The sequence below is a fragment of the Hipposideros armiger genome, unplaced genomic scaffold (assembly GCF_001890085.2).
Source record: "Hipposideros armiger isolate ML-2016 unplaced genomic scaffold, ASM189008v1 scaffold_620, whole genome shotgun sequence".
In the NCBI taxonomy this organism is placed as follows: Eukaryota; Metazoa; Chordata; class Mammalia; order Chiroptera; family Hipposideridae; genus Hipposideros; species Hipposideros armiger.
The window spans coordinates 820,342-844,807 of NW_017731970.1; the positions used below are offsets into that span (position 1 = coordinate 820,342).

Consider the following 24,466-nt stretch of genomic DNA (forward strand, 5'->3'; position numbering starts at 1 on the left):
CACCAAAGTCTTTGACTTGGCGTTTTTGCTTCCCACTCAGTAATGCATGCACACTGAACCCAACATCAGTGTAAAAGAATGCTGAGGGTTATTTAAACTGGCATTTGCAAAAAGTAACAACAATAATAATAGGTTAATAGAAGCATCATGAACGATGTGTACAGCCTATTGCCAGCCACATGATGTTGAAAGCCTGTTCCTGGTACACGAAGGTTTCTGTGCTTCATCTCTAGTGTGCCTAATATTGACTGTAGGCACAGTCACAGAATACGAAATTCTAGTTCATGTCCAAATTGTTTCGTTTTAAGGTTAATTTATACTGGGTTCAAGGCTAGAGGTCTCACTCATTTTTTTCCTGTGGGCAAGTGGAGGAATGGAACAGCTATTTATAGTACACAATGTGTTGGGGACTGTGCCGAATGCCTTCTATGTGTTATCTCATTACACCAGGCTGCAGACCTGAAATAGGAGTTACTATTCCCCATAGTATAAGTAAGGAAGCCAAGAATTAAGTAATCCCACAAAGATCGAATACTAATTTATAAACCTGGGGTTTAAAATTAGGTTTGTCTGACTTCCAAAGGCCCCTGTTTCCACTACATCCAGTTCTCCAACATCAGTGAGGAGAGAATCAGCTAGCAATTCAAGCTCCTAGGTGGTTCAGAAGCAAGAAGTGCTTGGATGCACTTGGAGAAATGCTGCATTTAGCTCTCCCATGTCACATTTCCTGCTTCCAGGACCAGGAGTGGAAACAAATCAAATGTCTAGGCTCTTTGTAGTGAATTTAGAAATTCAAAGTCAATATTCTTGACCCAGTGCTTCTACTCCTAGGAAATTTGTACATATGGCCATCAAAAACTAATACTAGGATGTTCTCAGCAGTATTATTCATAATAACCCCAAACCGGAAGCTAGCCAAATGCCTAGCAGAAGTAGAATGGATAAATAAACTGTATTGTAATATAGTCACCTGGTGTAATGCTACACTACAAGGAGAAGGAAGAATCTACACATACCTGCAGAGTATGCAGATGAATCTCACAAACATAACAGTGAATGAAAGAAACCAGTTACAAAAGAATACACACTACATGATTCCAGTTCTAGCAAATACTTTTAAAGTAGGCAAAGCTAACCTATGATATTAGAAGTCAGGGTAGTGGAAGGAGCAGAGAATGGCTGCTGACAGTGGCTGGTTACTTGATCTGGATGCTGTGTGTGTTCAGATGGTTCATTGAGCTGCACACTCAGGTAATGTGCATATTTCTATATGTATATTATGCTTTAATGCAAAGTTTAAAGATATTCTGACCACAGTAATGAAGAAAGAGTGCACTCTACAACAGATGTTCCATTTCCAAACAATTCTGGTGAGCCAATAGATAGCACTCTAAGGAATGGTGTCAGATCCTACTTAAAATTACAGCCCTTGGCCACTAACAGAGCTCGAATGTGCTCAGGCCTTCCAGGGGTCAGTATATCCAGCCCCAGGAGAATGTAAGTGAGCCCTTGAGCTGAAATTGCCTTATTTCTAGGACCAGGCAAGCCCTAGTCAGGTAATCTGTGAATTAAAATCCATGGCACCCAGTCTATATGCTTTTAAATTTTATTGGGGAACAGCCATGGTCATTGGTTACACATTGCTTTCATGCTATAGTGGCATAATTGACTCTTTTAAGGAGGGCGCAGCTCACAGTGGTCCATGCAGGGATTGAACTGGCAACCTTGGTGTTATCAGCACCACACTCTAACCAACTGAGCAAACTGGTCACCCCCTATATGCTTTTTCTAACAATGGCCTGGCCTCGAAGAAAGTCAGTTTCTAGACTCAGAAGGAAGTGGATGGAATTGTTTAGCTAGCAAGAGTGCCTCAGAATAACCCTGCTGTAGAATAAATTCTAGAAAATAACTTCCCCTAGCCATCCTATCAGGTTTTTAAAGGGAAGAAAAATAGAAGAGCTGTGGTTAAAGCTATTTATTAGAATCCTCCTTATATGTGTCTATGTCTATGAGATCTGGTTAAATTCATCTACTGTACCCCAACAATCTTCCAGGATGGAACCCTGAGGAACAGCATTTAGGGAGCCAATAGAGGAAGGGTCATGAAAAGCAGACACGTATTTCTCAAATACGGGGGAGATCCGGGTCCAAGAGCAAAGCAATCACCTCATTGGCAGTTACACTTACAGAGTGTTTCTGTAAAACATTGTTTTTATTAAAGAAGTCATTTTGCAGAATCAATCTTCTTTGGACCATCTTTCTTTGGAAAATCTTTCTTCTTTGGAACATCTTTCCTTTAGTGGCTCAAAAACAAGAGGTTTTAGTGTTGAGATAGCAAATACCTCAAGCTGAGACATGTTAGAAATCTCTGTACTTCTTTCTAACTGTATAGCAAACCGCCCACACTGCATAATTTGTTCATGTGCTTGTTTCTTCCCATCTTCAGCAATGTTTTCTATATGTCTTCTAAATATATTTGCTGACAAAGGAATGCATTTTAGTTTGACATCAATTTTTTCCCCCTACACATTAGAGCAGCCATTTTACCATGGCGTGAAGAGCCGGTGTTTCTGCAATAGTATGAGACTTTTAGTTTACTCGAAAAAGCCTTCTAAACATTTATCATTACATGGAACAATATTTTATGAACTACTGGATTGAGTATCACATGTCTTGAAACCTTGCTGAAAAAGTCCTAGAGGTTTGTCTTCATGTTCCAGATGCTTCATTTTTAAGTATCATGGTCATTACATAGCTTTGTGCCATCATTAGCTAATATCTCAAGGTACAATATAGGCTCCAAATAAGGTTTAGTGTTCATGGTAGCAGATATTTCAAATAGTCCTTGTAATAATTTTTGATTCAGCTGTCTTATTGTCAGATCTGATTAGGTCATCATTGTTCACACCAGGTAATGTGGATATGGAACTCATGCAGGGAGTAGGAGGGGCAGCTCTGCCACTTTCCTGTTTTTCACCTGGTCTTGTACTATCTTTGCTTTCCTACTTCATTGCAGGAAATGTTTTAAGCCACCTGCTGATATTGTGAGCACTGATTTAGTTAAAACTAGATAATATAATCCACAAATGTCCTTACCAGGCCCGGGCGAGCTGCATTATATTGCAATAAGCAGAAAGCAAAAGAAAATGTCAGGGGACCCAAGTCTTCTTTCTGTACTGTGCATCTTGCATTCTTCCTTGAGGACACCTCGTAGACTTCATGTTGGCAGAGATGGGGCACCCATGTAAATTAGTATGTTAGAATTAGATAGTGGTAATGCTTCCTTCCTTGTTTTTTAACATGAAAACTATATCTAAGTGTCGCTGTCTAACAGATTGTCTTGCTTATCCTACATTAGAAAACTCTGGTCTCGGTATTCTAAATCTTGCCCTTGGATTCAGCTTTGAGGGAGGGCACTGCATTTTCAGTGTGCTTGTTTGACCCATGTAGAAATGCTTTTCTGAACTGCTTTTTGCTTCTGGAGCTCTGCCTTGAATGGAGGCTGCTACTGAGACAAACAAAAAATGGGATTGTCTTTACCCTGTGGGCTGTTGTTGAGTATATGGTATCATTACAACATCACTCAGCCCACCCCTTATTGGAGCACCACGGGAGGAATTTCCATAAAATTGAACATCAAGAAATGCTGTGCTTCTCCTTACTAGCTATTTTGTTTTCGGGGATTTTTTTTCTTAAAGACAATAGTAACTTTGTCTTTTTCTTTGCTTTAACTGCTGGGAGCTTAAAGTCATTTTGTGGCCCACCTTTTTGAAATGTTGATGGACTGTGATAGGTATTCCTGTGTGCTCATTTCACCACTTACCTTTTTATGAAACCCATATTTTCCTCCTTACCCCATATCTTGCAACTATCATTTTAAACTTTCAAATTTTATTTTTTTAAAGTCACCTCAAGTACTTTGAGGAAGGAGATAGGATATGAATAAGATTGTATTTTTTTTAGCTGAGCCATCCTGCCACCTGTTGGCAGCTCAGTGGCAGCTCAGCTCGGGCCAGGAATCGAACCGCTAGTTGCTCAGAGCTCGCACTCTTGAGCGAGCTCTTAACCAACTGAGCCACTCGGCCGGCCCATAAATAAGATTGTTATTGATATTAATTATAAACTCCTTACACTCAATTGCCTAAGAAAAAATTGATTTAGGATATGGAATTTTTAATCTGTAGGTAAGGATGATTATTTTCTATTTTTAATAGCATCTGTGCATTTCATGAATTTAAGACGCCATTAATTCTAAGATAAACTTCCATTTTAGAGGTGTTAAAATGTCAGAAAATTGCCAACACTGATTTTAAGACACCATTTCTATAAGACCCCCTCCTGGTCTCAGAAATGTTGAAATATGGGGGGAAATGTACATTTTATAATCAGTGAAATGTGGTATTATAGTACTGAGAGTCTTCCAGCTAGTTGAAATCCACTGCTGTGGAGTTTGAAAGGTGGCCACATGGTGGTGGTGGTGGTGGTGGTGGTGGGGCTATGGCTTATGGATGGTCAGCGTCTTAAGAAGGCCTGTATCCCTAGGACATGATAAAAATTCTGATCCCTCATCACTGGAAGGGCAGTAATTACTAGCCTGACCTAGATGTGAATGTTCACACATTAGTTTAAAAACATGAACTTCTTATGAAGAGACTCTAGGTAAAGTTGGAAAATACATTTTTAAAAAGCTATTTAAAATAATTTTTAACTGTGCTATTGTTTTGCTTTTAACTTCAAAATACTTGTCCCGAACAATAGAAAAATGAGCAAAGGACAGATTATTCTCAGAAGAAAATACAAATGACTAATAAACATTTGAAAAGTATTCAATCTTGTAATCAAAATAATGCAAATTGAAACAGTGTGATATCATTTTTTGGTTTATAAAATTGACAACAACAATACTCAGTGCCAGTGAGATGGCAAAAAGATAGGCACTTTCATACATTATAATATGAGTAAAAATGATACAACTTTTGTAGAAGGTAATTAACAATATATGTTAAAATGTTCTTCAAATATTTATGTTTAAAATGTTTGTACCCTTGATCTAAGTAACTCAGCTCCTAGGCATCTATCCTAAGGAAATAATCAGAGGTTTAGAATGTTATTTGTATTAGTAAAATACAAACAACTTAATATTCAAGAACAGAAGTATTTAAATAAATTATGGTTTTTCTATTCAGTGGAATGTTTTATAGCTATCAAAATTAGTGAGAGTAATATAGAAATCTCTACCTTCTGCTCATTTTACTGTGAACCTGAAACCGTTCCAAAAAAATAGTCTATTAATTTAAAAAAATAGTCAAGCTGAAGACTATTTAAATGACATGATAAAATAATCATGATATATTGAGTGAAAAAAAATTGTCTATACAGTAGTAAGATTTCAAAGTTGTTAATATGTATATATGACATATCAGAAAACCTGAAAAGAAACATAGAAAAGTTTAATAATGGTTGTATTTGAGAGGTAGAATTCTTGGTGAATTTTGCTGTCTTCTCTTTATTTCCCTGAATTTTTTATGGTATATATTATGATAATTATAAGAAAAATTGATAAGTGTATTTATTTGAGTTTAATCTTTATCACTAATCATTCTTTCTCCAGTGACTTTAAATTCCTCCATTCAAGAAATGTTTATCGAGGACCTTCTATATGCCAGGTGCTGCCTAGGAAGTAGGGATGTAGCAATGGATAGGACAGACCAAGTCCCTGTTTTCTTGGAGCTTCCATTGTGTTGGGTCTTCAGAAAAGTCATGAAGCATGTTTGCAACAGATGGCACTAGTTCATTTTTGGAAGTACTAGAGTCATTCACATCTATGTTATTGCTATGTCATTTGACAGCTGACAGTTCTAGCTTCATTCTAAAAAATAATTGAGCGATTTGGTTGAGTTTTGAAGATTTTACAAGTTGAAGATGGAAGACCAAACTGTGCATTTTTGCCATATTTTACTATTTTACTTCCATAAAGGGAAGAATGAGTGTCAAGCTTGTGAAAAGTTGCACAAAGTTTACAGTGACAATGCTCTACAAGAACGTCAGTGCCAACAATGGTTCATGAAATTCGTGCTGGTGATTTTGATCTCAACGACGTTCCTCAGTCAGGGAGGCCCACCAAGGTTGATGATGACAAAATAAAGGCATTGATCGAGTGAAACCCACGTTACACAGCACGAGAGATTGCAGAAACATTGAACATCCATCATTCAAGCATTCACAACCACCTGAAGAAGCTGGGATATGTAAGCAAGCTCAATATTGGGGTTCTGCATGAACTTAAAGAAGTTCATTTGACGGCGCGAATAACATCTGCAATATGCTCATTAAACGTGAGTAAAATTATCCTTTTTGGAAGCGACTGATAACTGGTGATGAGAAGTGGGTTGTTTACAACAATGTGGTGTGCAAACGGTCTTGGTCCTGACGTGATGATTTGCCTCAAACGACATCGACAGCAGACATTCATCAGAGGAAGGTTATGCTCTCAGTGTGGTGGGATTTTAAAGGTGTCGTGTTTTTCGAGCTCCTACCAAGGAACCAAACAATCAATTCGATTGTTTGCACTGTCGGCAATTGGACAGTTCGAACGAATCCATCATCCGGAAACGTCCAGAGCTTGTTAATTGTAAAGGAGTTGTGTTCCATCGTGACAACATGAGACCACACACAAGTCAAAAATTACTGGAGCTTGGATGGGATGTGTTGCCATACCCACCATACTCGCCTGACCTTGCGCCGTCAGACTTCCACTTGTTTCGTTCTCTTCAAAACTCCTTGCGTGGTAGAACGTTCAATTCAGATGAGGCTGTCAATCAGCACCTTGTTCAGTTTTTCACAAATAAAGACAGGTCCTTCTATGAACGAGGAATTATGAAGCTCACTGAAAGATGGCAAAAAGTTATTGAACAAAACGGGCAATAAATCATTGATGGATCTTTGTTCTTAACCAACACGCCTTTTTTTTTTTTNACAAATAAAGACAGGTCCTTCTATGAACGAGGAATTATGAAGCTCACTGAAAGATGGCAAAAAGTTATTGAACAAAATGGGCACTATATCATTGATTTATCTTTGTTCTTTATATAAATAAATGACCTTTGAAAAACATAGACAAAATATGCCATGACTTTTCCGAAGACACAATAGTTGGAGGAGACTGGCCATAATAATACAATGTCTCCTCATCAGAAGAGCAGGACCTCTTTTCAGTCTGCACTCCTGACCTTAGCTGAATGAATGAACCTAATCTAGTGGCTTTAAAGATCATTTATATTCTGACAGCTTCTTAACCTGTATCTCTATCTTAGTCCTGTGTTCCAAACTCCAGACTTATATATCCAACTGCCTACCTGACATCTTCACTTGTTGATCTAATAGGCATGTTAAACCAAATGTGTGAGAATGGAATTCTTGATCTCTTCATCCCTGTCCCTCCCACCCTCAAACCTATTCTTTCAGGGTCTTTTGCATCCTAAGGAATGGCAATGAACTTTCCAGTTCTTCAGGCCAGTAATTTGGAGTTATCCTGCCTCCTCTCATTCTTCCATACTCTATTATAAATCCAATCAATCCCAAATTTTATTTATTCAAAATCTTTCCAGAATCTGACCCTTTCTCACCACCTTCACTGCTGTCACCCTAGCCCCAGCCTCCATTTACTCTTGCCTAATTCTGACACCAGTACCTCAGTGGTTTTCTTACACTTTGTTCTCAACATAGCAGCCAGGTGGTCCTGTTAAAACTAGGTTAGCTCATAACTCCCTGTTCAAAACTCGCTAATGGCTTCCTTCTCCTCAAAGTGAAAGTCAGTCTTTGTCTTACAGAGTCCAAAAAACCTCACACCACTGTTTACCTCCCATCCTGTTCCTTCCGCCTCACCTCTCTGGCTGTATCTCCTACTATTTTTTCCTTTTTTCTCACTTCTCCAGACATACTGGCCTTCTTGTTATTCCTGGAAGAAGCCGGGTATGCTCCTGCCTCAGGCCTTTGCACTTGCTGTTTTCCCTGCCTGGACTGTTTTTTCTCCACATGGCTCAATTGATCCTTTATACACCGAGGTGCCAAAAAAATGTATACACATTCTTAAAATGTGTATACATTTTTTGGCACCCTCTCTGTTTACACATACTGGGGGTGCCAAAAACTGTATAGTCATGACTTGTAGTCATCTTTTGTTATTGGTATAAATTGAGTATTACAATTTTAATAGTTTTTTCCTTTCTTAAAATGTGTATACATTTTTTTGGCACCCTCTGTATATCAACTTCCTTCACTATTCTATTTACAGTTATACCCCTTATATTCCCTATCCCCCTTCCTTGCCTTATTTTTTTATAGGTTAGCTCATATCAGTCCCTATTCAAAATTAACATCTTTTAACGTACTACACATTTTGCATTCTTTTTTGTTGTTTATTATCTTTAAGCATCACAATGGCAGGTTTGTTTGTCTGTTTTGTTCCCTGATGTGTCCTCAGAACCTAAAAGAGTGCCTGGCACACAGTAAGCTCTCAAATAGTGTTTGTTGGATGTTGAAATAATGAATAGTGGGTAGATATTATGAAGACAATTGAAATTGTTTTTAAAAGTTCAAATGAGTTTTAAATGTTCCACATACCTGGGAGTAATATAATTTAACAGTTGGTAGATAATGTTATTTTTCAAAGTACTTCTTTTTTCCTGTTAGCCACCTCTTTCTCCCCACACTTGGAGCACCTGATCCTTGATTAAGTTTCCTACATCTCTGAATTAACAGATGAAGAATTATTTCTTTAAATTTATTTTAAATTAGGTATATTTCATGAATTTGTTCTCATTGTAAAACAAAATAACAGATGTATGTGGAGCAAACAATGAAAACATCCTTTCATCTCTTCTACCAACGCCATCTTCTTCCCCAGAGGTAACTCCAGTGACAATTTGAGCTAGTGTGACTGAGAGACTGAGTTTTTTATTTCATTTCATTTAAATTAGTTACAATTTGAATTTAAATAGCCCCATGTGCCTGATAGCTGCCATGTTGGACAGCAGAGGTCTAAACGATCTCTACACAATTTTACCTATTTCTCTCTCTTTAACCATATATGATATCATACTATATAACATGTATACATATTGCATATATTGTGTTATGACTTGCTTTCTGTATTCAACAAAATGTCTTAGAAATTGTTCCCTGTCAGCACATATGTATCTGTCCTACTGTTTTTAATGGTGCTTATTACTTCATAATATGTGCATATTATACTTAGCTAAATGAAAAATGGATGCTTCTTGATATTGAGCCATATACTGGGCCTCCTTTTCCTCCACTACACTGGCAGCTGTTATGGCTTTGCACCAGCTGCCTGATAGGAGATTTTACATAATCAATAACACAATCTAAGAATCCAGTGAGTCACTGTTAGGCCTCACTATAAGATCTGCTTTTTCTTTCCTTTCTGTCTTCAAAAGACTAAAATATTCTGACCCCAAATAAAATCAGGCTTTAAAAAATATGTTCGGATTTGGGTAAACACAAACCTAACAGTATGAGACTGAGGGATGAGATGTTGTAATGTCTTTTTGTAATTCTGAATTTGAGGATCTGAAGCTGGTGAGCCCTGAGGCAAAAGGCCTATCTGGGGAAGTAGAGCCTTTCCGAAATCCTGCTCTTGTCTCTTTTGCATCTCCTGATTAAAATGTCCTGTTGTCGTAAAATTCTGTCCTACTGGAAGACATCCTCGAGATAGTTATGACTTTATTAACTATGGGTAATTCACTTTATTATTGATCTCCGTGCTTTTAATATGCCTTGTCAATATTTGCTAGCTAATATCTATTGAGCTTGGCATCATACTGTTATATATACTGCATCAGTCAAGGCTCTGGTAAAGACACAATGGCTTGCTCTAAAGAAGAAAATTGAAGATAGTCTAATAAAGGGACTATTTACAAAGGCATGGGCAGGGTCTAAGGAAACCTCAGGGAATAGTATGCACCCTTAGGCATCAAAGGACAAGAGGAGAGTGTGATTACCAGAACTTCGCAGCACACTCTATAAAGAGGGCCCCCTCACGGAAGCTGTGGGCTTCAGTAAAAGGACAGAACCAACATACTGCCCACTAGAAGGTAGGAAGTCAGGGAGACAAATATCCTGAGCTCACTCTTGCACTGCCCTCCAGTGTTTTGCACGGTTTCCATGGACCCAACCCAACTGGAAGTAGGAAGACAACAGAGCCCATTGGAGCAGTCCATATAGGAAGCCATACAGAGAAGAGTAGAGAAGAGTAGGAAGAGACCAGATTTTGGGGAGGCAAAAGGAAGATATTAATCACACACATATCATTTCATTTACTCCTCACAATAGCTTCATGAGGGTGATCATTTTATTATCCCCCTTCTATACATGAGGATACTGAAGGTTAGAGAGGTTAAGAACCAGAAATTTTCTAAAAATCCAATTTAAAAAATCAAATGAATATTAAATAATGAAGCTAGAATTTGAACTCAGGACTGTCTGACTGGATTTTCCTACTGTAGTTAAGAATAGCTTAGCTTAAACAAGCAATTCTGTTGTCATCACCATCAGCAATGCTATGCTAAATTCTGATTGGATGATTAGCTTGCTGTCTACCTGGTCCAGTTGTCAGTCAGTGATGCACACTGCATAAGAATATATTCTACTAACCAGTTTTTGCACTCAAGTAATGTTTGCATTGTATGTCCTATATAGTGCTTCATAGCTTTTGTTTTAAGGAAGTATTTGACAATGTCCAATTAAACACATTCTGCCAATGAAATGCCCTGTATTTAATGTCTTCCCCTTTAAAAAGCCTGACGGGAAGATGGCTTTGGTATGTTACTATGGTGAAGTTTTACATAACCAGAACTTGCATGACAATTAGGGAACATATTCACATGCAATGACTGGGTGTTCTGAAATCTTAAATTAAGTAGAGAGAAGTTTTAGTGCAGTGTAGCTCCGAGTCTGTGGTCTGGAAAGGCCCCTGCACATGTGAGGTCCAGGTTGCTTGGCCAGGGCTTCTTAACCCTTTGAAGTCCTTGCTCTCTTCTGTCAAACATAAAAGTTTTGTGTGCCTTCCCAACCCTGAATTTGGAATACGGCTTCCTCGGTAGGCAGGGTCTATCCTCTGATTATCTCTACCTGTCCAGAGGCTTGATTTCTATGACTTGTGTGTTGAAAAGCATATGATTTTTTCCGTAAATATAAAATTATTGAATACTGAATATGCCTCTTCAAACGAAAACCTTCTCCCATTCTACAATGGCCACCCTTCAGATTGCTGCCCCAGAGTCAATTCTGTTCCTTCCTTTGTTTCTCTCCCCTATTTATTCACCCTGCAAACATTGAGAGCATATGAAACACAGAGCATGTGCTAGGAAACACTTGACAATGTGATCTGCCCCTTTGCTCCTGTTTTCCCCGCAGTTTCGCAGTTTCCGTGCCAGGATAGCCTTAAAAGGATCCTTGATCTCTTGAGCTAATTCAGTGAGTGTTGGTTCCTTTCAACCAGGGGAGTCAAATTAGAATACACAACTTGTAAGTGCTGAAGAGGGGATTTGAACCCAGTTTGTGTCTATGGGGCCTCTGTTCTTGTCACTGCATCCTTTTGCCACATTATAAACTCTGCTTGGGCCCACCATGGCCCACAAAGTCACCTTAATGTATTTTAAAAAGAACCAATAACAGACTTAAGTTTTCTGAATCCATGTCCCAAGTCTTAGGCTGCTTTCAGGTCTCTGAATGGGAGGGTGGGGGTTAAGAAAGTCTCAGGCGATTGGGAGGTCTCCAAACAACTCTGGGACAGGACTCCAGCTTCCAGATCGGAAGGTGCTACAATGGGGAGAGGGGTGGGGGCAGGGCAGGGTCCGTTCTTGGCAGTGCAGAGAAGAACGGGGGCTCCTCCAGAACGGGCCTGATCTTATCCCTGCTTCTATCCCCAGTTCTAAAATAGTGTCTGACATATATTTGAATGAGTGAATGAATGAATGGATGAATAAGTGAATGGCAGAAGTGGGTCATAGCCCCTCTTCAAATGCATGGATCGTTCTTCAGTTGAGCCTTTCCAGGTTGAGGAACACCTGTTTCTATCTCTAAGAAATAATTCATGCAACAATATTATGAGTAATGTTTACAGTGACTCATCAACTTCAGCTTCAAAAATACCAAAGATGATGTAGTGATGACCATGGTAATGACATAGTTCAAAGATTACAAATGGACGACCCTGGATGGCATTTGCCCTGTTTACAAAAATACCGCTGGCTTTGTCTTCCCCTGTCTGGAGAGTGAGGTTTTCATTTTAAGAGGCTGACTAAAAAATGCAGAGCCACTTCCTGGGCAGGCTTCCAAGTGACTACATCTCTCTCACAGCGCTCCCCAGAGCCCCAGCCCCAGCTGCCTGGGGCGGGGCCTCCAGCCGTTGGTGGCTGTTGGAGGTACCACAGGAGCAGTTATCTGCAGCCCGCCAGAAATGCTGTGTGATTTGGCCCTCCCAGAGAGCAGATAACGTCTTTGGCCTTTGCATTGGAGAGACGTCAGAGCTTGTGATTGGCCAGACTGGTGTGTGTGAAATACAGGAGATGTCTGCCACATTGCTGAGTATGGCATTCCTTCCAACTGAGTACCCCAGGGTGTGGGTAAGTCTTAATGCACAAAGTCTGCCCTTGTTGGTTGTGAAATGTTCAAAGCTGAGCATGGTGACTTTCCAAGGGCATGACTTAGCATATTTCTTAATCCTACTGAGCCTCAGTTTTCTTTTCTATGAAATGGAGGTGTATTATCCTGTACTATAGAAGGATAAAATGCCTATGGAAGGACAGAAGGATCTAGCCATCACAGGGTGTTGTGAGGCCTACCTCACTTGGTACCTGGCATATAGTAGACACTAAAGAGCTCTTACTATTTCTGAAGCATCAGTCAAAAAAAAAAAGGTTTCAGTGATGATGTCCCCGTTTTTATTTCTAACAGTACAATACTTTTCTGAAAGACTCAGCAGATACATTCTATTTCTTGACCATGCCTGTATAGCCAACAGAAATAAAACTTCAGGGGAAGTTAGTACCAAATGAAAATTTGTCAGCCTCTATTCCCTTTCTCTTTTTCCCTTCTAGACCCTGAATGCACCTGCCCCATTTGCAGATGAAACCAGCTGCCAGTGCCAAGCACCCCATGAAAAACTGACCATTGCTCAGGCCCGCTTAGGAACACCAGGTGAGGCTGTATTTCTCGTTCTCCGAATGGGCCCGGTCTTGACATCCAAAGCAGCAGACAGGCCTATCATTATGTGAGCAGCACTCGCTTTCAATCAGACAGTTGAATTTAGAGATCATAGCACAGCAGCGCAAGAAGAACAACACCAACAGTAATAAACTCAACAAACCAAAGTAGCTAAGTCAAATGTGCAGCGGGAGACCGGAGTTGGAGCCCCAGCTACGCCATTTACTAGTTCTGTAGCCTTGGGCAAGTCACGAGAATAATCAGAATCTGTTTCCTCACATGCAAACAGGGACAGCGATACCTGCTTCACAAGGTTTTTGTAACAACTAGGCTCGGTTAAAAATACCAAAGTATTTTGAAAACTGTGAAGACTTATACAAACCTAAGCTACTATAATTATTATCACTTTTAAAAGTCTGTGTTTTAAAAACATTTCTCTGTGTGTCCCTTAAAGAGCCTGGGCTCTGCTCTCGGAGTTTGTTCATTTGTTCACCCCGTTAGTGTATACCAGAGCCGGACAGGGAAGAGATTTAAAAAGAACTCTGAGGTACCATCTCTGTTTCACAAGAGCTTCACTACAATTAACAAGACAAGACAACTACCGTACTTCCCCATGTATAAGACACTCCCATGTATAAGATGCACCTTAATTTTGGGGCCCGAAATTTGAAAAAAAATGTATTACATAAAGTTATTGAACTCAAGTTTCATTCATCATAAAATCCATACAACTTCTCATCACTGTCAAAACTCCCAACCATTAGCTTGTCCTCATCTGTGTCTGATGACGAATCACTGTCTTCATATATTGCCTCGTCCTCAGCGGGAAATGCAAGTAAAAACAATCTACAACCACTTATAAGACGCACCCAGTTTTTAGACTCCAAATTTTTCGAAAAAAGGTGCATCTTATACATGGGGAAATACGGTAGATATGAAATAAAACCCACCAGTAGAGGGCAGACCTGTGCTTAGGGGTTAAATCCTGCAACACAGATGATAACTGACAGTTTTAAAAGAGTCGTAGGGCCTGGAACAGTCAGGTAACACCTGGTAACAGACCTCCTTTTGGGAGATGTAACACTTGGACTATGTGGGCAAAAAATGGAAGGGTATCCTGGGCCAGTGGAACAGGAATAGTGAAGGCATGGAGATAAAAGGGTGTGGAGCAGTGAATGAATGCATTCCAGTTGGTTGGAATGGAGTGGGAAATAACTAGTTAGCAGGTAAGCTTTGAGCCATTTAAGATGTCTCAAAAACAAACATCCTGAATTTAGTAGAATCCATGCCACAAAGGACAGTTTTCTTAATGATAATAACAATAGATATTTATTGTTTACTATTACTAAGTTCTTTATATGTATCATATCATTTCACTATCACAAATCTATGTGATTAGTACTTTTAGTTTTTCACAGATGAGGAAAAGGCTTTAGAGAAGCTGTGGATCTGCACAGGATCATTTCAGCTAGTAAGTGGCAGTTATTCTCACCCTTGAGTTGACATCAGAATCACCTGGAGGGCTTGTTAAAACACAGATGATTGGACCCCATTCACAGAGGTTCTGATTCAGTCCAACAGGGGTGGGGCCTGAAAACTTGCCTGTCTAACAAGTTCCCAAGGGATGCTGCTGCTAGGGGACCACACTTTGAGAACCACTGGTAAGTGGTGAAGCTGGGATTTGATTTCAAACCTGTTTGTGTTCAAGGTTGTCCTCAAATAATGTCATTTTGTTCAACATTGTTTCATTATGTTGTTGATGAGATGCTGTAGGAATCTAACTCTTGCTTACATCAATGAGCCTATGATAAAATTGGTTTTATTATACATCATTTCACTTAAAGTCACAGAACCTATTGATGATGTTAAGTGAGGACTTACTGTGTAGCTTGGAGAGAGTGAAGTGAGAATGAGAGTGGGACAAGTTAGACTTCTTTTGAGAAAGGCAAGAAGGGGCTTAGGGCTGGAGTTTAGAGCAGCTAAACCAGACTTTGGTGCCCAAAGAATCACCTGGAAAGTTTGTTCAAGAAACAGATTTACCGCTCTCTGTCCCCCACTCCTAAATCTGGCATGAGGCCCAGGCATCTGTATTTTTAATGAACAGCCCAGACAAATCCAAAAGATGCAATGAAAGTCCAGGTGGTTATTTTTTTTTTTTTTTAGCTGAGCCATCCCGCCACCTGTTGGCAGCTCACGGCTGCTCAGCTCGGGCTGACTCGAACCACTGTTGCTCAGAGCTCAAACTCTTGAGTGAGCTCTTAACCAACTGAGCCACTCAGCCGGCCCCCAGGTGGTTATGAACAGACTTGACCTAAAGTTAAAGGATGACCTACAGGCCCAAACAGAAAAGGACCCTGCTTTTCTAGTGAAAGGAAGGAAGTTGAACTTACTCTGCGTTTGCCAAGTGTTCTGCCCTGTACTCTGGCTCATTTCGTCTTTGCAAAAACTGTGTGTGATGGGTATTATTGTGTCCCTTCTACAGATGAGGCAAATGAGACTTGGAGAACTGAAAAGTTACTTGTCAAATGTTCTAGCTGACTGGGTAGAGCTAGGATTTGACACCAAGTCCCTTTCGCCTCAAACCCCTGCTTTGTCCACCACAATGGGCTGCGCTGTGGTGCACGGGCCACAGCAGACCATGGAGCTCAATGAAAACTTTGAACTCAAGGGTTAAAGTTGTGTTAACAAGACAGACAGACAGTAGCTGGGATCTTGTGCAGTGGGGGGGACTGTCTGTTTTGCTCACTGCTGCTTCACCAGCACCTAGAAACATACTGATCAAGTACTGTGTGCTCAGTAAATATTTTGTGCGTGAATGAATGAAGGGAAGTTTGGGACAAGAGAAAGACCTTGTCCTCTGGAAGTAGAGAGAGTTGGTCTGGTGGCTTTGAGACAGCATCAAGCTAATTGGGTGAGATTGGGCATCTGCACATTGTCTAACCACCAAGCAGTTGAAACCCCAAGAATCAAGGTAGAATAAGATGGCAGTGCATTTTGAAATAGCTGTGTGGTGGACTCTGTGGAACACGGGCCACTACAGGAGGAGTGAGATGGAGCAAAGGCGAACTCCTAGTCTTAGAAGACAAATTCTCCCCTCTTATCTCAGGTGACGACCCTGGGAAGTTACCTAGAGAATTTGTGATATTGATGGGCTCCTGGCCTGGGAAACTTCTGTTAGAACTTTTAACATCAGTGTTAAAATGTGACAAGAAGTTAGTTCTTTGATTACCTAGAAGGCACATATTAGTCTTAGACCTCGCTCTGATAACCATTGTTTTATTAGAGCAGTGGTCGTCAAACTTCATTGTACTTAGTATCCCCTGGAGGGCTTGTTAAAACTGACTGCTGGGCTCCACCCTCAGAGTTTCTGATGCAGTAGGTCTGAGGTGGGGCTGAGAATTTGCATTTCTAACAAGGTCCCCAGTATGCTGATGTTGTCTGTCCTGGGACTGCACTGCAAGAATCGCTGCCTAAGAGTAACCATCAATTGGAATATCATGCTAAGCAAAATAAGTCAGACAGAAAAAGTCGAGAATCATATGACTTCTCTCACATGTGGGATATAAAACTGAAAGCAACAAACGAACAAGACAAACAAAGAATTATAGGCACAGACTACAGTTTAGTGGTTACCAGAGGTTAAGGGGGAAGGGGAGTGGTAGAAGAGGGAAAAGGCGATCAAATATATGGTGCTGGAAGGAGAACTGACTGGGTGGTAAACACACAATGTGATATATAAATGATGTATTACAGAATTGTACACTTGAAACCTATATAATTTTATTAACCAATGTCATCCCCAATAAATTTAATAAAAAGAAAAAGAAAAGAGTAACTGTTGGTAGTGGTTGGAGGCAGTTACGGAGATTATCCAAAATAATTGATGGAGCATTATATTGTTACTAGAAAAGCTCAGAGCATTTTTTAAATCTTGCTGTTTGACGACTTTTTAAGAAAACAAGAAAAGCATTGTTACCTTTTTGAAGTGTCTGGTAATTTTCAAGAGCAGTAAGCCATTACCTTTTTGTGGTACTGTCTTGAGTATTCCATTGAAAAGACAAAACAGACTCACACTTGGGGGTTTATAATGCACTTCAAAATTATAGTTATAATTGAAATCTTTCACTATCTCCGTCACTAGCCCTATTTTATGACTCAACAAAGTTGCCTGCAATGTGTTTCTCAATTTTAGGTCTGCGCAAACAGGGTTTGGCATATCAATTCTAAAAGAGGTAAAGACGAACTCTGTTCATAGCTCTTAGCTCCTTGTGAGGTCACAAGGATGATGAAACATCAAGAAAAACAATACGGGGCCAGCCGAGTGGTGCGATGGTTAAGAGCTGGCTTGGGACGCCAGAGGGCCCCGGTTCGGATCCCACATATGAGGGCCAGTGACACTGCCCTCCACAGCTAAGATGCTGAACAACAGCTCAACCTGGAGCTGGGCTGCTGTGAGTCGCCGGCGACGGCGTAGGCTGCAGCCCCTGCTGCAGTGGGTTGCGATGGGCTACCGTGTGTAGCCAGCAGCCAGCGTGAGCGGCCAGCAGCCGCTGTGAGCAGCCGTCCAGAAGCTGGCGACTGATCTGCCTCACCCGGGAAGAGCGCAATGATGGTGCCAACTTGGGCCAGTGAAGCAACGTCCTCCACAACTAGACTGAAGAACAAAACAACAGCAACTTGTCTGTTCCCCATCCCCCAATTCCCCAGCACTGTTCCCATCCCAATTTCCCAATGAAAAAATCTTTAAAAAAAAAAAAAGAAAAACAATAGGGCAATTGGAATTGGCAACTTTGATCTTAGCTCAACTAGTCCAGCTGTGGAGCTGTGAACCTGAAGGGTTTAGTATGTATCCTGAGACAGAGAGAATCACTCCCGTCTCTTGAGGTAAAGGAAAAGTCCGAGTGATTCTCTCATAGGTTCCTTTCCATTAATGCTAACTTTTTTCTCAGAGGGAAACTCAGTTCTGATTTCCTATTTTCCTTCTCCGAAAGGGGATTTGTATTATTCTTTTCCCACAATGTGTAGAATTTCCCAAATTCATCTTTCAAGAGCTACCTTAATGAATTTTGCCTTACGTGTATGCCACCTGTACTATAATTTATTTAACATTTCACTTAAAAAGCAAACATCAATTATTATCACTTATTGAAAATAGTATTGCTGGCTATACGAAGAAGAAAGTTATAACATTTATATAAAACTGTAAACTTTATAAAATATGTAACTATTGGGTTGTCAGAAAAGTCATGACGCATTTTTGCTATGAAAAACAGAAAAAATACGTCATGACTTTTCCGACAACCCCATATTAGATTTTAAAGGGTTAATTTTTGTGCCACCCTTTTTGCACATCAATTGTATACAAAACCAATACTAGTTACTATAATTACAGGGCATTCAGCTGTAGTTTGGTTGTATGACAGCAGGTAAGCTGCTTAACTTTGCTGAGCTTTCATTTGCCCCTCTGTGAAATGAGTATAGTAACTCCACTCTCCCCTACCTACCTCACAGAATTGATGCAAAGATCAAGCAAAATATATGAGCTTTGTAAATTGTATGTACTGTTAAGTTGTTGTTTAAATGTAAGCTGTTAATAGCCATAATCAAAAATGAATACTCAAAAAAAAGAAGAATCACCCTTTTGCTGTTCCCTGAATCCAAAGCAATGCCAAGAAACGCCATAGCAGACCCCGCAAAAAACGTTAATTCAGATATAATGCAGTTGGTGATTGCCTCCTGTCTGGACGTATGGTATGCATGTGTTTAACTTTTTAACCAACTGCCAAACTGCTTTTCAAAGCGATTGTACTATTCCACCAGCAGTGCATGAGCATTCCAGTTGCTCTATAGCCTCACAAACACTTGGTATGGTCAATATTTAAAATTTTTTTTTACCTATTCTAGGGGTATGAAGTGGTATATCATTCTGGCTTGAATTTGCATTTCCCTGATGAGTAGTGATGCTGAGCATCTTTTCATGTGCTTATTTACTATCCATATATTTATATTCTTTGGTGAAGTATCTGTTCAATTTCTTTGCCCTTTGAAAAATGAATTACTTGTCTTATTATTGAATTTTAGGGTCCTTTATATATTCTAGACACAAGTCCTATACAGATATACACTTTGCAAATATTTTGTCCCTGCGCACAACTCACATTTTCATTTTTGTAAAAATGTCTTTTGACGAGCCTAAGTTTTAAAATAAGGTCCAGTTTATCAATTTTTGAATTTTATAGTATGTCCTTTTGGAGTACTAATTAAGAAAATTTTGCCAAACCCAAAGTCACTAAGATTTTCTCCTATTTTCTTCTACAGGTTTTATATTTTTAGCTCATACAGTTAGGTCCATGATCCATTTTGAGTTCATTTTTGTATATAGCATGAGATGGGAGATAAGCATAGCCCCCTTCACTGTTTCATTTACTTCTAAGGGCTGAATAACTTATACAAATTGGACTGTAAGATCCAGAAAGTTAAAAAAATCAGATTTTCCCCACAGTACTGTATTATGGTCATTATTTGTATGCATGATCCTCAAGCAAATATTCAGCATCATTTTGGTGTTATGTATAGTCATATTTAAGTTATTTGAAATATGGTAATCAACTTGTGCTACACAGAAATGCATTTTACCAGAACATCACATTTATCTGATATACTTATTTTGACCATTCAGGATAAACAGGAATTTCCTTCAAATATTTTTAAAATTTTATAATAATCTAAGCAGAGAGTGTATAATGCCACTGTATTCATTTTCTATGCTGCATAACATATTGCCACAGACCTAGTGGCTTGAAACAATGCACATTTACTGTGTTATGATTTCCGCACATCAGAAGTTCAAGCCTGGCTTAGATGAGGCCTCTGTTCGGGGTCTCAATAGGCTGCATTAAAGGTGCGACCAAGGGCTCAGTTCTCATCTGGAGAACTGATAATACTGGTGATACGAGGTCTGATAATTAAGTTCAGGAACTTGTTGCAACAATGTTGCTAACCTTATTTGATATCAGAGGGATTATTCATTATGAATTTGTACCAACTGAACAAACAGTTAACCAGGTTTACTATTTGGAAGTGCTGAAAAAGCTGTGTGAAAAAGTTAAATGGTCTGACCTTTTCGCCAACAATTCATGACTCTTGCATCACGACAGTACATCAGCTCACACGGCACTGTCTGTGAGGGAGTTTTTAGCCAGTAAACAAATAACTGTATTGGAACACCCTCCCTACTCACCTGATCAGGCCCCCAATTACTTATTTCTTTACCTGAAGATAAAAGAAATATTGAAAGGAAGACATTTTGATGACATTCAGGACATCAAAGATAATACGACAACTCTGATGGCCATTCCAGAAAAAGTTCCAAAATTGCTTTGAAGGGTGGACTAGGCGCTGGCATCGGTGCATAGCTTCCCAAGGGGAGTACTTCAAGGGTGACCATAGTGATATTCAGCAATGAGGTAGGTAGCACTTTTTCTAGGATGAGTTCACGAACTTAATTTTCCGACCTCGTGGATCTACTTCTGAGCTCACTCAGGTTGTTGGCAGAATTTATTTCCTTGCAACTGTAGGACCAAGGATCTGGCTACTTGCTGGTTCTCAGCCAGAGGTTACCCTCAGCTCCTAGAAGGCGCCTGCAGTTCCTCGCTATGTGGCCCTCTCAATAGGCCCTCTCACAATATGGCAGCTGGCTTCTTCAAAGCCACCAAGGGAGAGTGAGCCTACTAGCAATGTGGAATCTATACACTGTAACACAATCATGGGAGTGACATCTATCATCTTTGCCAGGTTCTACTCATTAGAAGCAAGTCACAGGTCCCACTCACACTTCAAAGGGAGGGGATCACACAAAGGCATGAACACCAGGGTGCAGGGAGCGTTGGGAGCCACCTTATTTTTTTTTATGGAGAATTTCACACATATGCAAAAGTAAAACAATATAATGAACCTTCATGTGTCCGTCACCCATACCTAACAGCCACCAACCCTTGGCCAGTCTTGCCCCATGCACACCCTCATCTACTCCCCCCGCATTTCTTTTTAGCTGAGCCATCCTGCCACCTGTTGGCAGCTCAGTGGCAGCTCAGCTCAGGCCGGGAATCGAACCACTAGTTGCTCAGAGAGCCACTCGGCCGGCCCTACTCTTCCCTCTTGAATTATTTAAATGATAGGGCTTCCTATCATTTCATCCATAAATATTTCTTTCTATCATCTATCACCTATCTATCTAATCTATTTTTTTAAGTATAACCACTCCATCATTATCTTACCTAAAAATTACCAGTAATTCTTTAATACCAAATCTTCAGTGTTCCAATTTCCAGTTGCCTTATGTCATCATTAATAGTTTGAACCCAAATCCGAATAATGTCCTTATATTACAATATGTCGATATGTCTTTTGAATCTCTTTTTTTAATCTGCAGGTCCCCCTTCCATCTCTCTCTCTTTTTTTTCTTAAAGTTTATTTGTTGAAGAGACAGCGTTCCTCCATTTTTTCTGGTCCTGCAGAGTTTCCCAATCTGCAAATTTCTGACACATTACAGTTTGTAAAAGTGAGTTATTGCAGAATCAACTCCACAAATACTCTTCAAAGATTTATTAAATGGCCTTTTTCTCAGTAACTTTGTCATCTTTCTGTACTTTTTTTTCTTTACTTTTCTTTCCTTCCTGCTTCCTGAATCCATTTATCTCGATCACCTCTGAATCAATAACAAAAAGTTCTGCAAAACTGCCATCTGCTTTCCCCTGGGGTTTATATCTTAAAACAAATTTTCCTCAATTGATTCAAATTGAATAAGAACATTGAAACCAAGGATCCCTTGTTAGGCAGTTTGTTATTTCAAAGCATTTTCTATTTACTGTGCCTTATTTGGAATACAGGATAATCCCATGAAGGCAATTCTGTTTGTTCAAAATGGTGTATAATTAGAAATAATTGCAATTCCCTATTTGACATAAAGCCTCTCAAGTTGTTTTATTAGAGAAATTTAATTTATTAGAAACATTTTACCATCTGAATCTATTAATGTAACATTTCTTTTAATTTATCTTCCAAATTAATAAGGTTTTACTACATCAAGAAATAATCACAACTTTAAATCTAAGTTTTAACAATCATTCAACTGAAGTTTGCATTGATTTATTTTCATTTATTTTGATAACAGCAATATAATACATGCGTGTAGTTTAAAAAGTCAGTAAGGCTCTTAGGCTTATAAAGAAACAAACAGGGCCAGCTGAGTGGCACATTGGTTAGGAGTTGGCTTGGGACGCCAGCTCTGAGCAGCAGGGCCCCGGTTTGGATCCCACATATGAGGGCCAGTGANCCCGGTTTGGATCCCACATATGAGGGCCAGTGACACTGCCCTCTGCAGCTAAGATGCTGAACAACAGCTCAACCTGGAGCTGGGCTGCTGTGAGTCACCGGCTCACCGGCGACAGCAACGGCGACAGGGTAGGCTGCAGCGGGGCTGGCCAGCAGGTGGCGTGCGCTTTCATGAGCTGCCAGTGAGTGGCCGTCCAATGGCCGGCGAGCAACTGCCTCACCCAAGAAGACTGCAATGATAATGCCAACATGGGCCAGTGAAGCGATGTCCTCCACAACTAGACTGAAGAACAAAGGGAGAGCAACTTGTCTGTTCCCCTTCCCCGATTCCCCAATAAAAAAAAATCTAAAAAAATAAAAAGAAACAAACAAACCAGCAGTCCCTTTCCCTACCTGCCCCAGACCTGAGTCTTGTTCCCGGTAGGTACTCAGCACTTGACAATCAACTTTCCAAAATGTTGTTGACATCTCTCATCCACTGTCCTTGCCTGTCTTATTTCCTCTGCCCTTTGCAGATTAAACCTTTTTCATTCTTTCTCTAATTTTTGTGGTGTTTGGGAGGAAGTGGAGATAAATGTGTGTATATGTGTTCAGTTCGCCATATTTACCGTGTAGTTTGCCATAGTTTTACTTTCTAGTTCCTTCATTGAGAGTCCAGAATGGTGTAAAAGTTAGTACCCAGCCTCTCTTCCCCCACCCCAATATCTCCCTCTTATTTGAGGCGCTGGGTCTTTGGGCTGGCTCAGCAAAAGTGTCCTCCTGTCATTGTTGGTGCTCTCTCCTGGCTCTCAGGGGGGTTGTGGTGAAGTGTGTCCCTCTTCTTCATGGAATGGCACTTCCCAGAGCACCGTATGCCATTGTGAGAGTGTCTGTTGTGGCCTCTTTACCCTTAACCTTTCTCCTTAGGAAGGACTATAGTGTTGGTCGCTTGCCTCTAACCCCAAGCACCACCCTCACATGTAACTTCTGTACCCCAACTCTCCTCCCTTTGGGGCATGTGTTCCTCCACCCCAATTCTTCTGATACCAAAGAGTTAGGGAGTGACCTTTGTGCAGTGGTATGCTGGTAAATGTTTAGCAATTGGCCCTTCAGCAGGAAATAAGTTCTGATTTCTAGCATTTGCCAATTTCCGTGATGTAAATATTCCTACCAAGTCTGACTTCAGGCTACCAGTGTGAGTTGGAGGTGGGAAGAAAGGTGTATAACTTTCTCTTTGAGCAGTACGAGCTACTCCTGCACAACACTGCCTTGGGGAGCAGGACTCGGGAGTCTTCATTCAGAATTGCCAGACTGAAGGAAGAAGTCATTTGTCCTTTTCATTGAGCTCCTCAGTTACTCCCCGCCTGATACCCCCACTGGGCTGACCCTGCCAACCGTTTGGTTATGCCTGTTCTGCCTGAATTTGCTGGCTCAGACACCTGAGACTCCACTCTGGGTCAAGGGAACTCCCCAGTGCTCTGTGTTTGTCTTTCCTGTTGGCTGAAAATGTATGTTCTGCGTTAATCTTAATTTTGTTATGTTTTTACTCTGCTTTGATATCCCCAGAAGAACCTCTTTGTAAAATTAATGTCATGCACTAATATGAAACTGATGATATATAGACATTGTGTTTTATGCAGGTAAACTTTCTTATGGTGCTATACTGATGGAAGAATCAGGTAATTGGGATTCCTTATTCTGCAATTCTGTTGACGATGTTTTCTTTCTTCCATAGTTGACAGACCTGTCAGAGTATATGCAGATGGAATATTTGACCTCTTCCACTCAGGCCACGCAAGGGCACTTATGCAAGCAAAAACACTGTTTCCCAACAGCTACTTGTTGGTAGGAGGTAAGAAGTGCATTTTCTCTTTGTCTAGAAAACTCTTTTATAATGTGCTTCCTGAAAAGGACCCCCTTTCAGAGT

General features: G+C 40.2%; 1 protein-coding gene across 2 annotated transcripts in view; it reads left to right on the forward strand.

Annotated features, from left to right (window-relative positions):
* The window catches only part of PCYT1B (phosphate cytidylyltransferase 1B, choline), a 97,562-nt gene that overhangs the window by 8,667 nt on the left and 64,429 nt on the right, over positions 1 to 24,466 (forward strand). Inside the window, exons 1-3 of one of the 2 annotated variants that reach the window (XM_019625242.1) lie at positions 12,419 to 12,647; positions 13,122 to 13,221; positions 24,275 to 24,391. In XM_019625242.1, the coding sequence (XP_019480787.1) occupies positions 12,591 to 12,647; positions 13,122 to 13,221; positions 24,275 to 24,391 (274 nt within the window). In that variant the 5' untranslated portion in view covers positions 12,419 to 12,590. Of the gene's footprint in view, positions 1 to 12,418; positions 12,648 to 13,121; positions 13,222 to 24,274; positions 24,392 to 24,466 lie in introns of those variants that run through there. The other variant, XM_019625241.1, reaches the window with a different exon arrangement.